This window comes from Plecotus auritus (genome assembly GCF_963455305.1).
Source record: "Plecotus auritus genome assembly, chromosome: 9".
Lineage (NCBI taxonomy): Eukaryota > Metazoa > Chordata > Mammalia > Chiroptera > Vespertilionidae > Plecotus > Plecotus auritus.
Window position 1 is genome coordinate 68149640 of NC_137783.1, and position 16490 is coordinate 68166129.

General features: G+C 48.8%; 1 protein-coding gene across 3 annotated transcripts; it reads right to left on the reverse strand.

Moving 5' to 3' along the window:
* Positions 1 to 5551: 5551 nt before the first annotated feature.
* Positions 5552 to 15000, reverse strand: TLCD5 (TLC domain containing 5). 3 transcript variants are annotated; one of them, XM_080688374.1, is made up of 3 exons: positions 14946 to 15000; positions 10597 to 10810; positions 5552 to 8743 (listed from the first exon to the last, which is right to left on the reverse strand). In XM_080688374.1, exons 2-3 carry the CDS (start codon positions 10793 to 10795, stop codon positions 8205 to 8207), a joined length of 738 nt encoding a protein of 245 aa, XP_080544500.1. In that variant the 5' UTR covers positions 10796 to 10810; positions 14946 to 15000; the 3' UTR covers positions 5552 to 8204. The 3 variants fall into 3 exon arrangements, with proteins under 3 accessions (XP_080544500.1, XP_080544498.1, XP_080544499.1); XM_080688372.1 differs by having other exon boundaries at positions 10597 to 10796; positions 14946 to 14996; XM_080688373.1 differs by lacking the exon at positions 10597 to 10810 and having other exon boundaries at positions 14946 to 14991.
* Between the last annotated feature and the right edge of the window lie 1490 nt (positions 15001 to 16490).

Sequence of the window (16490 nt, forward strand, 5' to 3'; positions counted from 1 at the left end):
GGCGCGCGGCCCCGCCCCGTCGGCTGGGCGGCGGCTTCCGATGCGGCGGAGCGTCTGGCCTGCGCGCGGCGATCCCTCGGTCGCAGCCGCCTCCCAAGTCGAGGCCTCGCGGGAGCTCGCGCAGCGGGCGGAGGAGGCCGCGGCGGCAGGGCGGGCGGGGTTCCGGTTCCGGTTCTGTCTCCGCCGCGTCCAGTGCAAGCCGGCCCCGCCCCTCTGACCGGAGGCCTCCGCCCAGACTCGGGGGTGCCCCGCCCGGATCCCGCCGCGCGCCGAGCCTGTTGGGGGAAGGGAAGACGTAGTTCTTGGGCCCCCCAGGCCCAGAGCGCCGAGTCCGGCTCTAACCCGAGACCGAGTCCAAAGGGCACTGCCCCAAGGTTCAGGCTGAGCAGCTCACGTCCTGGAAACGTGCACTCTACGGAGGGATGTCCCGGTTCCCCCGACTCTGGTGACGCGCGCCGGTGGCTTTTGATGGACGGAAACAACCTCCAGTCCAGGTGCTACCGCCGTCCTCTCCTGGGAAGCACCCCCAGCAAAGAGGGGTTTGGGCTGGTCCCCCTCGCCCGGCACCTGCAGGGCGGGTGGCGGGACCGAGCTGTGCAGGGCTGTGGAGAAAGTTTGGAGTCAGGATTTCATAGTAAAAGTATTTCTTTGGGCTGCTTCTGCTTTGGCAAAGTGAAATGCATTATTTGCCCAATTAAGAAAGCCTGATGCTTTTGACGGCGACTCAAGCTTGCTGTGGAACAAAGGACAGGAGAAGAGAAAGGAGATTTATCAAGTGCATAGCGATAGTTCTGAAGAGTTCGAAAAAAAAAAAAATGCCCCTGTTCCCCCTCCCCTTACCGGGTAGATTTCCATATCCATCTAGTTTTGTGAGTCCATAATTAGGTATGGTAGCCATTTAAGTAACTGTACCCCATTCAATATAGTTCCTTTTAATTCCATTTGCAGACATCTAAAGTAGCTATAGTTTTATCAAAGTTTTCAGACTTGTGAATTGAAACTTGTGCTGATGGGTACGGGACCTCAACCTTTTTGTGGCAAAGGAAATACAGTAAATACTGGATGTGGAGACGGGAAATAATGACCTCTTAACAAGGCTGTTTCTAAAAGTCAGTCCCCACAGTTCCTGAAAGAAAGGATCATTATCCCAGAATAGATGTCTGAACTAAGGCTGAAATTAGAAGGGTAACTAACTGTGATCATTATTTCTTACTAGAGGCCCGGTACACAAAATTCATGCAGGGGAGGGGGGTCCGCTCAGCCCCGCCTGCACCCTCTCCAATCCGGGGATGTCCGACTGCCAGTTTAGGCCTGATCCCGGGGATCGGGACATCCCTCTCACATTCCTGGACCGCAGGCTCCTAATCGCTCACCAGCCTGCCTGCCTGGTCGCCCCTAACTGCCCCCCCTTCCCCCGCTGGCCTGATCGCCCCTCACTGCCTCTGCATGCTGGCCTGATCACCCCCAACTGCCCCCTCCCTGCCAGCCTGGTCGCTCCTAACTGCCCCCCACTGCTGGCCTGGGACTGATTGCCCCCAACTGCCCCCCTCTGCCGGCCTGATCACCCCTAATTCCATCCCTGCTGGCCTGGTCACCCCCAACTGCCCGCCCTTCCAGCCTGGTCACCCCTCACAGCCTGCTTGTTCAGTCGTTTAGTTGCCCCTCACTAACCCCCCTGTCAGCCTGGTCGCCCCACGCAGCCTGCTTATTCATTCATTTGGTCATCCCATACTAACCCCCCCCCCTGCTGGCCTGGTCGTAGGCAGCCATCTTGTGAGGGTGTGAGGATTAATTTGCATATTACCTCTTTATTATATAGGACTAGTGGCCCAGTGCACAAAATTCGTGCACATTAAAAGGGGTTTAATTAGAGGAAATATTTTAATATTGCTATTTGCCCTTTCTCTATAATAGAAGTGTCAGAGATGAAAGAAAATTAGTAAAATGTATATGAAAATCTTCCTCCTGTCAGAGTCTGGGGCGTGCTGCAGGACCCAGAGTCAAGTCCCTGCCCACCCGCGGTGCCTCAAAATCGCGCAAGACCCAGACCCAGCCGGCCCACCCCCCTTGGGCAAGATCCAGACCTGGCCGGCCCCACCCCTGTCAAGCCCCGCTGGGCAGGGGCTGCAGCCTCAGGTCCCCTGGCCTGGCACCAGGAGGGGGGCGCAGCCTCAGGTCCCCCATCAAGCCTTGCTGGGCAGGGGGCACAGCCTCAGGTCCCCCAGTGCACCCTCAGGTCCCTGGGCCAGCACCAGGGTTGGGGGCACAGCCTGAAGGCCCCCTGTCTGAAGCTGGGGCGGAGGCTGCGGCCTGAGGTCCCCTGGCCTGACACTGGGGTGGGGGGCACAGCCTGAGGTCCCTTGTCAAGCCCCACCAGGTGGAGGTCACAGGCTCAGGTCCCCTGCCCCAGCCAAGCGCCACGCAGCCTCAGGTCCCTGCTGCTTGCTCCTTAAGGCTCGTTATAGGAACTCGGCCTCCACTGTGGGTGCAGCCATCTTGTGTTACAGAAACCCTGCCTCCACTGTGGGTGCCTCCATCTTTGTGACAGTGTGATGGTAAATTTGCATATTCCCTCTTTATTAGATAATACTAGAGGCCCAGTGCAGAATTCGTGCACCAGTGGGGTCCTTTGACCTGGCCTGCGGAAACTGGCTCTCTGACATCCACTGAGGGGTCCCGGTTTGCAAGAGGGTGCAGGCCAGGCTGAGGGACCCCACCGGTACACAATCAGGATGGGGAAGGGACTGCAAGAGGGCTCCAGGGAGTGTCCGGCCCCTCTTGCTCAGTCCTGATTGGTTGGACCCCAGCAGCAAGCTAACCTACTGGTGGGAGCATCTGGCCCCTGGTGATCAGTGCAGGTCATAGTGACTGGTTGACTGTCTGCCCCTTGGTGGTCAATGCATGTCATAGCAAGCAGTTGAGCAACCTTACATATCATTAGCATATTACGCTTTGATTGGTTGAACGGCCAACTAGGTGACACTTAGCATATTAGGCTTTTATTATATAGGACTAGAGGCAGGTGTCCCTCAGCCCAGCCTGCACCCTCTCCAATCTGGAACCCCTCGGGGATATCCAACTGCTGGTTTAGGCCCAATCCCACAGAGATCGGGCCTAAACCAGCAGTCGGACATCCCTCTCACAATCCGGGACTGCTGGCTCCTAACTGCCCACCTGCCTGCCTGCCTGCCTGATTGCCCCTAATTGCTTCTGCCTGCCAGCCTGATCACCCCCTAACCACTCCCCTGCCAGCCTGATTGATGCCTAACTGCTCCCCTGCTGGCCCGATTACCCCCAACTGCCCTCCCCTGCAAGCCTAGTCCCCCCTCCAACTGCCCTCCCCTGCAGGCCTGGTCCCCCCCAACTGCCCTCCCTCCCCTGCAGGCCCGGTCACACCTAACTGCCCTCCCCTGCAGGCCCAGTCACTCTAACTTAGCCCTTCCCTGAAGGCCCAGTCACCCCTAACTTAGCCCTTCCCTGCCGGCCCAGTCGCCCCCAACTGCCCCCCGTGCAGGCCTGGTTTCCCCCAACTACCCTCCCCTGCTGGCTTGGTTGCTCCCAACTGCCCTCCCCTGCTGGCCTGGTCACCCCTAACTGCCCTCCCCTGCTGGCCTGATTGCCCACAGCTGTCCTCCCCTGCCGGCCATCTTGTAGCAGCCATCTTATGACCACATGGGTGCAGCCATCTTGTGATCACATGGTGGTGACCATCTTGTGCCTGAGTGTGACAGTCAATTTGCATATTACCTTTTTAGGATAATTTCTTGTACATGTTTATTACTTGTTCTTAATGGATTGTACTTTATTTAAAAAAGTTAGAAGGGTTAAAAAACAAAAAGGAAAAGATAAACAGAGGCCAGAGATGACTCTTTATTGCTTGATCTTTTTAAGCTCAGGGCACAGCCAGCTAATTTTGTAATGTTTATTTTGGGAAAGAATAGAAGCGAGTTAGGGTTCCAAGACACTTTCCGAACGATCAAACCAGGATACATCACCACCTGCTGGTAGCATGACAATTCTGTCCTGAAGACGCTTAATTATTTTCTACATATAACTGGAAAGAGTTCCATCCATCAATATACAATGACCAAAATGCAAACTTATTCCCAAACTTATATCTTTCTCACACATACTAAATATGTATCTTTTTTTTTTGCCCTGTCCTAATAATTTTATAGTTGCCCCAATGACTCATCAAATCATGCATTTTAAAAATGAGTTTCTTTCTTTCCTTCAAGAATGCCTCACTACTTGAGCTTCGGGAATAAAACAAACGGGGAAAGTTTTCTGATTCACCTCCTTTTCCTTGCATACAAAACCTCTTGGCAGACTGCTTTCAAGATCTTTCCAAAGTTAAACAGGCCCACAGTTCTAGCAGTGAGCAAAGAAGGCTCTTGCTGTGGGAAAGTTTCAGAAGACAGCAAAGGACTTAATTAAGCCAGTCATTCATTCATTCCAGAACTGTTCTTTTTAATGATGGATCTCTGTGTTCACCCACAAAGCCCTGATGGCAGAAATGTCCCTGAGAGCTGCTTTACAGGTGTTGGTAGCTCTAGCCCAGTGGGTCCCAGCGTAAGGCACATGCCCATAGGGGGGCAATTTGATTTTTAATGGGGACAATTCGAAAATGAGTTGTTAACTGAATTTTTTGCATTTCTTATGGTTCTAGGGGCCTCATATACAGTATATAAGTATATATTATGACTTATTTGTGCATTTCAGTTCTGTTAAATGTTTTGAAAATTTATTTGCTATTTTTTTTTGTCACTTAATATTATTATTATTTTTTAACAATTTCTTAGTGGTTTCTTCCTCACTACTTCACCTGTCCTTTCATTCTTTTATTTTTCTCTTTAATGGATACCATGCTCTTTGGAAGCTTGCTTAGACCAAGTTAATTTTTAGGCTTCCTGCACGTGAATAGGAGTTCACTTTTTTAATAGAATTATATATCACAGGGGGCATCAGTATTTTAGAGATGCTTAGGTGGGGTATGGCCAAAAGAAGGTTGGGAACCACCACTCTAGACTGTTCTGAATGCTCCATCTATAGAATCCCTTCAGAAAGTCCCATCACACTCCCATGTCACTAATTCCTTACCTAGAAAGATGACTGTGGTGACCCAGTTCCTGGTACATGGTCTCCAAGTTTGTACAATGCGCTTACTCTAAACCACATTCTCATCTCCTCATCCATTCTCTCAACATGTTTACTGAGCACCACCACTTAGCACTGTTGTGGGCATTGGGAGTCCAGTTCTGAAGACAGCGGGGCCCTGTTCTCAGGGAGCCCACTCTGTTATTTTCAAGGTAACTACCCAAATGGGGCAAAATAACAAAGAAATTACATTCTTCCTCTCTCTTATGCCACACTGTTTTCTGTATATAGATTGCTGCCCTGGAAGTAAAGAATACCAGGGATGGGCGATGAGAAGCAGCAGGTGGGAGGTGTTTCATGAAATGTGTAAACGTGGGTCACCGTTTCTACAGGCCAAAGACTTTTTTTCAAACCTCTTGGCAAAACCACAACAAAAATATAAAGCAATATTTTTGGATGGATAAAAAGTTGTTTATTTTTATAAAACAGTACAAATCGTGTTGAAATGTAAGTCCTCTTGAGCAGTGCTAATTATCACGCAGTAATCTGAATGCAAATGAGCATTTCATTACACCCAACCATGCCACATGTTAAGTAGCCCTTCGTGTCCTCAGCATCTTAAGTGGTCATCTTCATTTCACATTTTTCTCTCTGTTTCCTTCACATTTATTAGTTACAACAAGACAATCTGAGATGAGGGATTCTCTTTCCCTTATCATTCTTTAGGTTTCTCAAATTTCAAAGACCTACATACATTCACACAAGAGTACCCCAAAGCAGCAAGATCTGCAATCACCAATCCCTTACTTCTGAGGAGTGAGGGGGAAGGAACTGGTGGTAGGTTAAGCCTGTTCATGTGTCTGGTATGGAGCAGGTTGCACGGGCCACACTTGAAGAGCCAGCTTCTTTTCTTTCTAAAGCTCATGCTCCATGCCACTTGCTGCTAGGCTTTTGCTGAAGTCAGCACTCCCCAGCACCCGACTTTGACCATAATTTTGTTGGAAAGAAACTGGCCAACATTTTAGGGATTCTGATCACAGGAAAAAAAAGAGATAGAGATATTACTGTCAGATTATTTCCATGTCCAGCAAAATGCTAACCAAATGACACCCATTTTAAAAAGATGCACTGTGAACAAGCCTTTAAAGCTGCTTTCCATGGAGCAATGATGACTGTATGTGGTTCCAAGCACTCTGCCCTGTGTGGCCAGTGACATGCATAATAACCTCATAAGGTTATGACCAGTGACCTCGGATGAGCTGAAACTTCCCACTGACCGTCAGCCTTGACTTCAATAGCCCTATACACTTTCTCACCAACAGCTAATCCATCACCACTTATCTAAATAACAATGAAACAAATAGCAAAGATATAATAATGCTTTTTTTTTTTTTCCGTAAAAGCCCTGCATTAAAGAAATGCTACATAATGTCTCTATGACATGCACAATGGGGTATTTCATTCATTCACAGCAGGATTTACACGGAGGCAAAGAATAAATCAGTGACCTGCCCCAATGAGTTGGCCAGGGAGTAGCCACATTCTGTAAAAGAACGCAGGAATTCTTGATTCCAAACTTCTTGTTCTAAGTTTACATTCTTGCTTTTCCTGGGTGAGATTAGAGACTATCACACTAATTTTGTTGTTGTTGTTCTTTCCTAGACTGGCCTTGTCATAATATGTTGTCCACGGATGGCGGTACCTTTTCCAGAGAAGAGAAAAAATAGTAATGGGACTAAAAGGGGATGTATCCAAAATGAAAACTTAGACTCGCTACCCTGAGGCCACTACACACTTGGGTCTTTGGTTCTAGTTTGCATTAAGCATAGCAGACCTGCAGACGGAACTGCCGTCTCCCTCAAGTCCAGTGTAGTCCACATGGGAAATCCTGCGGAATTGTCACAGCTGCTCATGCCCAGGACATTAATGCACAAAAGCCCTGACCAGGAGCATTTTCCCTGGTGGAGCAGAACTCAAGACAGCAGGACTGGGTAAGCCTGCCCACACCTCCTCCACCTCTCACCCAAGCCCCAGCTCTGTGGATTTTGAGAAGAGTGAACACAGCAGGCCTGAGCTGCTGTCCTTGGGAAGGCTGGCCCTTCGCTGGCATCTGGGAACACGGATTTGGGAAGAGCTCCATGAACCAATCAGACTGGCTCACTGTGCAAACAACATGGTTTATGCTAAGCACCGACTTCCCTACTGGCAGTCAGGAACTTTTCTGCGTGCCAGCCAAAGGCTGCCTTCGTGGCCAGCCCCAAGGAAACCTGAGTCTCGAATAAGCTTCCTTGGCAGACATGTCACACACTGTCACAAACCATGGCTAGAGGAATCAGCACAGCCCGTGTGCTGCCACTGGGCAAGGACTCGGACATTTGGGCCTGGGCTTCCCCTGGATCTGCTCTGGGCACCTTTTCCTCTTGCTGCTCTTTCTTTGTATCTTTGCACTGTGATAAATCAGAGCTATGAGTACAACTACATGCTGGGTCCTCTCACCAAATATCAAACCCAAAGGTAGCCTTGGGGACCCCAACCTAGTTGGTACAGGGAGGCTAAACCAGTAACCCACCCACAGCCACAGTTCCGCCCCTCACCACACTTCCCCCACCCCGCTTCCGTTAAGTAAGCAGATGCCGTTCTCTGATCCAATGCTCAGGATGCCAAAGGCATGAGTCTCCCTAACAGGCACCCACTTTGTAGTAAATGGCGGGATTTAAATTGCTACATGGAAAACGGTAGTGTTTGTTGAAACAGTCACTCCTCAAAGATATAAGGACGAAGTAGCGCCCATCTTTTCCGGGTTCCTCTCTGAGCTATATGAACGAACATCCAGCTGCCCAGGAACTGCGGGACCCCAGTCAGCACAAACAGAAAGGAATGCGGTCCTGGTTCATTCAAACTACCACTGACTAGCCTGCCCTTCTCCACTGCACCACGCAGGAGTTAGGCTTTTAATACTGGCATGTGCTCCACGTGGAAGCTGATCGATAAGCGTAGCCCTTTTTCTGAAACCTACGTTTGTTAGACAAGCATGACTCCGTGACAGCCCTATGTCCAACCTGGGTCCCACAGCTAACAACCCGATCCATCAGGCCTGGTAACGTCGGCTAGTGCGCCCTGAGGTGCCCATTATGTTTCCGTTGTGGCTCCTCGCCCCGCCTGCTTCTCCAGGCATGGTACTTCTTGATGCTTTTCCTCCAGGCAAAGCGCCAGATGCTTAACATGAAACACCATGACACAGCATACATGGCTATCCCCCCAGCCTTCATAAACCACCTGGGCTTGGGTGACACCATTTCGCAGAAAAGGAGGCGAGCTCCTAAGCCAATCCTCACTCCCGTGAACAGGGCCACGAAGAGGAAGTCCGCCACATCTCCAGTGAAGCTGTGGTAGTGCCCTGTTTCGCGGAGAAACCAGCGCAGCTGCAGCAAGGGGTTGGTAATCTCACTTCCAAAGAGGACTGCGTTGACCTCTGTGCCCGACTCTCCCAGCACCAGGGCCATGGTGATGCCCAGGATGCTCAGGGTGTGGTGTGCCAGCATCAGGGCACCCTCAGACTGGAAATAGACACACCAGCCCAAGTCAAAAATGAAATAGCCCAAGGTGAGACACAGGACGTGCGCTTGCAGAGGTGTATTAGGTGAGCCTGAAAGAAACCAAGACAGAAACAAATTGAGCGGCTGGGGATTGTGCTGCCCACACAGGGACCCTAGGTCACTGTCTCTCAATCCCTTTTAAAATATTGAAATAAAAAATAACAGAGCCCTGGCCTGTTTGGCTCAGTGGATAGAGCGTCGGCCTGCAGACTGAAGGGTCTGGGGTTTGATTCTGGTCAAGGGCACGTGCCCGGGTTGTGGGCTCAATCTCCAGTGGGGGGCGTGCAGGAGGCAGCTAATCAGTGATTCTCATCATTGATGTTTCAATCTCTCCCTCTCCCTTCTCTGAAATCAATAAAAATATATTTTAAAAAAATATTTAAAGAAAACAATGGTAATTACATGCTTTTAAAATGACAACCTAAGGAAATCTGAAAACTTAGTCTTTATCAAACCAAACAATGTTCCAGGCCCCAGAAATGCTGTTTTGATGAATCAGATCTCTCAATAAGTGGTTTGGGCACCAGCAATGATTTCAGTATCCTCTCTATGTAGCAGCATAAAATTGAGTTATTTTGTTCTTTCAATTAAAATCCTACACAGTTTCTTTTCTTCCTTTCCTTTTTTTTTCCAGCTAAAATTCTGTTTCCAAAGCTTTTAATTAGCCTGTCCTGAATGTCATATAAATTTCATAATGTACTGAGTTAGAGTGTTGGACACTGGTGACCCTAACCCATCTTAAAAGTGGACTTTGGAAAGAACCCCAGAAATGAGTGTGTTCCACATCCAAGAACATAGGGTGCAAGGATCTGACATGTTCAAATCCATTAAGAACCTTCATGGATACAACACAAAGCTTAAAAGTTGCTTTCATATCAGTTTGACAGTTTGCAAGGAAACTCAGAAGTTCAATATAGAAATCTAAGAAAATTTAAAGAAAAGAATCAAAGGTGTTTTTAAAAATCTTATTCTAGGGGACTTATGGACCGAATTATGTCATCCCAAAATTCATATACTGAAGCCCTAACCCCCAGGACCTCAGAATGTGAGACAGGGCCTTTAAAGAGGTGATTAAATTAAAAAGAGGACCATTATAGTGGGCCTTAATCCAATGTGATTGGTGACCTTATAAAACCAGGAGATTAGGACATAGACTCCCACAAAAAAAGGAAGACCATGAGAGGGCACAGCAAGAAGGCAGCCATCTGCAAAGGAGCGAAGCCTCAGAAGAAAGCAAACCAGCCAACACACTCATCTTGGATTTCTATTCTCTAAAACTATGAAAAAATAAATTCCTGTTGTTTAAGCTACCCAGTCTATCGCATTTTGTTCTGGCAGCCCCAGCAAACTAATACAAGGGGACACGATTTTTGCATTCTAAGAAAGTAACACTTATACATCTAGCAGCTGAAAAATATAGCTGCCCCAAATTATGAGGCATTGGTTAAATAAGTGATGGCAAATGCATAGAGCACAATATTATGTAATAATTAAAAGGGAAGCTCTATGTCCATATACATGGAAAGATGATATCTTTTGAATATACAATCAAGTAAAAATTGCAGGTTACAAGTAAGTATGTATAATACCGTCCATTTGTGTCTGTTTGGGGAAGAGGTGGAAGATGTTGATACTGGCTTCTTGTTTTGTACATTTTGACGGATTACATTATAACAAGCATTTTAAGTGTGTTTTGAAGGTAGAGAGTTATGAAAAGCAGAAACAATAGGTGACATATACAACATCACAGCTAACAATGAAGACTCTCAATAGAAATGATAATGGAAATTATTTTCAATATTCTTTTATATTGTACAAATTTTCTGGAGAAAAAAAGTCCTATCCTTCTAAGATTACCCCTAAATTATAAATCCCTGAGGGAAAAATCCTGTCTCCCACCTACCTGGGTAGGTGAAAGGCCAAGGGCCGTCAATGAAGCCAATGTACGCTGAGAGGCCTATAGCGAGGACTCCATGGGCGAGTGTGACCAGCCGGCAGCTCCACTCATAGCTTCGGTGCTTATTCACATGGCAGCAAGAAATGTAGAGGGAGAGCCAGCCTCCCAGGCTGCCCAGCACCTGCAGACACAGGGCTAATGCCATCCTGCGATGAAGAGACTGACACCAGAAACACAAAGGATGCACCTAAGCAAACAGCACTGGGCTCATCTGAGTATGATCTTCATTTCCACAATAGCAGAGTACAGAGATGCTGCCTTCATGGAAGCACTGCTTCCTTAGATAACATATCCAAGCATCTCCTATTTAAGTGTGGCTGGATTTCTGATTCCATGTTCCTCAAAGATAACATGTTGGAACTGGCTGGCATGGCTCAGTGGTTGAGCATTGACCTATGAACCAGGAGGTCATGGTTTGATTCCCGGTTGGGGGCACATGCCCAGGTTGTGGGTTTGATCCCCAGTAAGGGGCATGCAGGAGGCAGCTCATTAATGATTCTCATCACTGATGTTTCGATCTCTCTCTCCCTCTCCCTTCCTCTCTGAAATCAATAAAAAATATTTTAAAAGATAACATGTTGCAACTGGTACAAGCTGTAGCCAGAACACCAGGCACTGCATCGTGGGTTAGCAGACTGTCTACTGTAACACACTGTTACAATCAGTAAATGTTAGTAATAACCTCCAGTGATGACTGACCTTGGGAATAACATCACGTAATATCCTATATAATAAAAGCCCAGTGACCAAACAGCGGAACGACCAGAATGACCGGTCGACCAGTCGCTATGATGCACACTGACCACCAGGGGGCAGATGCTCAAGGCAGGAGCTGCTCCCTGGTGGTCAGTGTGCTACCACAGTGGGAGAGCTGCTCGGCTGACCAGGTGAGTGGCTGTTCCCACTCTGAACCCTGGGCCGACGAGCAGGAACCTGCGCTGTGAACGTCGCCACCCCCCCCCCACCCGGCTCCTCCTTCTCATTCCCTACCACCTCCTCTGGACGTCTTCAGGCCACACAGTGTCGACCCTGGAGGCTGGGAGGTGGGTTCATGGCTGCCGCGGGACTGAGCCCTACTTCGCCACCTCTCAGTGCTATTGTCCCTGGGCCAGGCCCTGACCAGGTCCCCTGGAGAGATGAGGGCCCCAGCTCCACAGAAGATGCTGGACCAGGGAGCAGCCACTCAGAGGGTGGGTCCACAGCCACTCAGCTGACTGGGATGAGTGGTGCTCCCACAGCAGGCTGATCCCCACAGGCCACACCCCCCACCAGTGCACGAATCCCATGCACCAGGCCGTTAGCATGTATATAAGACAGGATTTAGATAATGTGTTCACATGTCAAAAGCCCCAGTAAGAAGCTCTTATGAAACACACCCCCACCACTTGTAGTCTCTGCGAAAACTCACACGACACATGGCAGCTTAATGTGGTTTTACACTGATACTAAACTCAACTGAAATGTGGATGTGGCTTACAAGTTTATCAGGCCAAATGGAAGCCTGAGGCAACTCTAAATGAAGGACTAAACGGAGTGCTGGTATTTTGGTGAGGGGGAAATTCTAGGTCTATTCTGCTCTGAAATCCAATCAAAGAGGGGAGCAAGGTTTTGAGGTACAATTGCAAAGTTTTTGTGGAGATATAAAAATATCTTTAAAATATATATCTTTAAGACAATTATTTTACTAAAAATGGAACAGAAACCCAACGTTTGGAATTTTTACTGTGAGAAACATATCAGGACAATAACGACTGTAAATGAGTCAATTAAGTCATACAGGACTAAACTCTAAAAATAACCAAGATGTTATTAATATTCACTAGAGGCCCGGTGCATGAATTTCGTGCACGGGTAGGGTCCCTAGGCCTGGCCAGCGATCAGGGCCGATAGGGGCCTTCCTTCCCCTGGCTGCCAGTCAGGGCCTTCCTTCATTCTGCGCCGCTCCCTGGTGGAAAGCGCACATCATAGTGAGTGGGCAAACTCCTGGTCAGTCGAACTCTCAAGGGGACAGTTTGCATGTTAGCCTTTTATTATGTAGATTAGCTCCTCTATTGAAGTACAAGTAAAAATGTCAAAAACATTTTATATATCTGTCTCCTCTCAGCAGGAATTTTCTGCATGGCTACACTTATTGCTTCATCCTACTCTGACAAGTGAAACAGTATCTGTGGACCAACACACTTTAATACACAAGCCACTCCCAAGAATGCCTTCCAGAGAAAGCTTCATTCTGTACAGCTTTCGTCTACAACAGCCGTGGGCAAACTACGGCCCGCGGGCCAGATCCGGCCTGTTGGGCTGTTCTATCCAGCCCACGGAGCCGAAAGAGCGGAGGGTTCTCTTGCTCTCCCCTCCGCTCCTTCACCAGCAGCAGTGTTAACATGGCAACGTTGGGAAACACTGCCGCAGCTCCTTCTTCTGAGTGGGCGGATTTATATCCGCCCAATCAGTAGAAGGAACAACCTCTCAATCTTCCAGAGGCTCCTTTTAATGCCCACGGACGCGTCCCTCGACATCACCCTGGGAATGGTAGACACGTTATCGTGGTGATGTAGGGAGACACGCCCCTGGAGAGCACAGTATCAGAGCATTAGCTAAAAAGGAGACCAACAACACTGTTCCCACTGAAGTTGATGTTTTAAAGACCAAACCTTTCAACCCAGTCTACATTGCCATCTACATCTGCGTCCCGGGCATAATTTGGAAGTTGCACTAAAGAAAATGTTTAATTTACTGTTTACACATTTTGTTCTTTTCTATTTGTTTTAGTTTTAAATTATTTTATTATATTTAAGTTTAATTTGAAAGGCTTTTGTACCTTTCCTTTGTTAGGCAATTTTATTTTGCCTTTGCCATCTTCAGTATAAGGTATGCTATTGTGCTATGATTCCTCCATTTTTTGAAGTTTCAAATTATAATAATTAGTGTTTACATTCTTCTTGTTAAAATGTTTGAAATGAATAAAACTGTTGAAATAAAAAAAAAAGACCGTACCCTTTTATGTAATGATGTTTACTTTGAATTTATATTAGTTCACACAAACACTCCATCCATGCTTTTGTTCCGGCCCTCTGATCCAGTTTAAGAACCCATTGTGGCCCTCGAGTCAAAAAGTTTGCCCACCCCTGGTCTACAATCAGATTTCTATTCAAGAAAACAGAAGGTGTCAATCATAGACTTGAGTTCCAATTCGGTCTCTAAGTGGCCAATAAGAGTGTGTGGGCAAATCTTTAACCTCTTGAGCCTCAGTTGAGGGGGAGGGGGGAGAGTGCAATACCATATGACTTCACTTATATGTGAAATCTAAAGAACACAATAAATGATCAACAGCAAAAAACAAACAAACAGACTCAAAGATATGGGTGGCAGAGGGAAAGTGTGTTGGTGGGCTGGGTGAAAAAAGTGAAGGGATTGAGAAGTACAAATTGGGAGTTACAAAATAATCACAAGGGTGTAAAGTACAGCACAGGGAATACAGTCAATAATGTTCTAACTATGTATGGTGCCCAGGGGGTACTAGACTTAGTGGGAGATCACTCTGTGGATTATGTGAATGTCTAAATACTATACTGTACACCTGAAACTATTACACTTGGAATGATTATAACATACAGTTCATTTTCACAATTTAAAAGAATCTACGGATCTGAGTGTGTATCCGTTTCTGGGGCACCCTATATAATAATAGTGAAAGTCGCATGGAATTGACATTTTTAAAATGGACATTAAGAAGAGAGAAAAGGGTAAGTCTCCAATTCGGTCCAGGTTGAGCTAAACTGTGCAGCGTCAGGCGCGTCTTTGGAGGGGGAGCCACGATATTCTCTCAGGTCCACGCGCGCTGGCACCGGCTCAGCGCCCCGGATCTGCGGGTTTATTTTTAGGGCCCTCCTCCCTGGACCCTAATCCCTGGCGGAGCAGTGGGAACAGCAGCCCTTTTACAAACCCCAAGGAAAGAACAGGCCGTGCAAATGGCAGCCACACTCTGTATCCTGGGCAAGCCCCTCCATCCCCGGTTCAGCTTTTCACGTCCGGAGAAGCGGGAGAGATCAGGAGGCCGGTCCAGCCCCAGCTGCCGGCCCTCCTGCTCCCCTGCCCCGATCCGGCGGAGGGCGCTGGGCGGTCACCGGCGATGTGCGGACGCCTCCCCCGGACCCCCCCGCCCCGCCCCCGGGCGCCCACGCCAGGCATCGACCCCCGGCGCTCAGGGCGGAGGAGGCGCCTCCTTCAGAGCCCAGACCGCTGCCCGCCTCCCCCCGCCGGGGGCGCCCCCGGCCCGAGCCCGCCGCAGCGATTACCTGACCGGCGACAGGGTTCCGCGCGGGGGCTACGCTGCGCTCTGCCGGTCCCGGAAGCAGAAGCCGCGGGAAGAGGGACAGAGGCTCCGGCGGAGGAGCGGGGTCTGGGGGCACCTCGTGGCCGGGAGGACGGAGCGCAGAGGCACCGCGGCACGGGGACGTAGAGGTGGACGCGCGCTCCCTTCGCGGAAGGCCCTGCTGAGGGTGGGGGTGGGCTGGGTGGGCTGAGGGTGGGGCGGGTGGGGCGGGCTGAGGGTGGGGCGGGTGGGGTGGGCTGGGGTGATTGAGTGGATTTAGTGGTGACTTGAGACCTGCCGCTGTTGCTCCTGCTTGTGTGTTCATTGTCTGTTTAGATAACTGTCCATCCCCCATCTCTCCTGGGTTGAGATGGCCATCCAGTACACAGCCGTTGCACACCTACTATGTGCTTGCATTCCCTACTGGCACTCCGGAGGTGCAAGACACAGTCCCTGCCTCGTGCTCGGGTCTACGCAGTGCAGCGAGCTCACATCACTAATTTCCAGAGAAGCTCTCGGGCCTGGACCCTGGGAGGCCTTTCTCCTCCTGCAGCGGGTCTCGGAGTTGGCAGCAAAGCCTAAGCCCTCAGAGTGAACCGGCTTGATGCCTGAATGTGTGTCATTGATCAAGTTACCTAACTTTCTTCATGCATAGAGCAGGCATAGTTCAAACAGTTCTCTCCTAAGGCTAGTGTGAGAATTTCACACACTTTGCACGTGTAAAGTGCTCACGACAAGGGCTGGCACGTGGAAATCACCATGTATGTGTTCACTGTTATTATGTCAATTTGGTTCTATTTTAACACCCAGGAAAGTAACTTTGAAGAGATGACCAAACATAAGTCTAGAGACTCAAATGCAGTAAAGAGGGCATCCGGCGGATCAGCACAGGCGGTGATGGCAGTGACCAGAGAGACACGCACAAAGGGAGAAGACCTGGAGCGGAGGCAGCGCCTGTATGCGGGTCCTGGGAATGCTCCATAGTCTTATTTTGGTCATTTGTCTTGCCAACCCTTCAAGAGTAAGACTGCACTGTTTTCATCTTTGTTTCCTTTGTACCTGGTATGAGGCAGGTTCAATAAATATTTGCTGAGCCCGGCCTGCGTGGCTCAGGGGTTGAGCATGATCTATGTACCAGGAGGTCACCCTTCGATTCCTGGTCAGGGCACATGCCTAGGATATGGGTTCAATTTCCAGCGTGGTGCGTGCAGAAGGCAGCCAGTCAATGATTCTCTCTCATCATTGATGTTTCTATCCTCCCTCTCCCCTCCTCTCTGAAATCAATAAAAATATCTTTTTAAAAAATAAATAAAATAAATAAATGTTTGCTGATTGGATGAATAGGAAATGAACATGAAAAAGTATATTGGAAAAAAAGAAAAAGTAGATTGCAAGCATATTGTGGCTCCTAAATCTTATTGGTTGGGTACCCCACTTGGAAAGTGTAAAAATCCCCTTTGTGCAGGCTGCACAGAGGGCCAATCAGAGGATTCGTGATACCTGAGAACCGCTGCTGTTGGAGGACCTT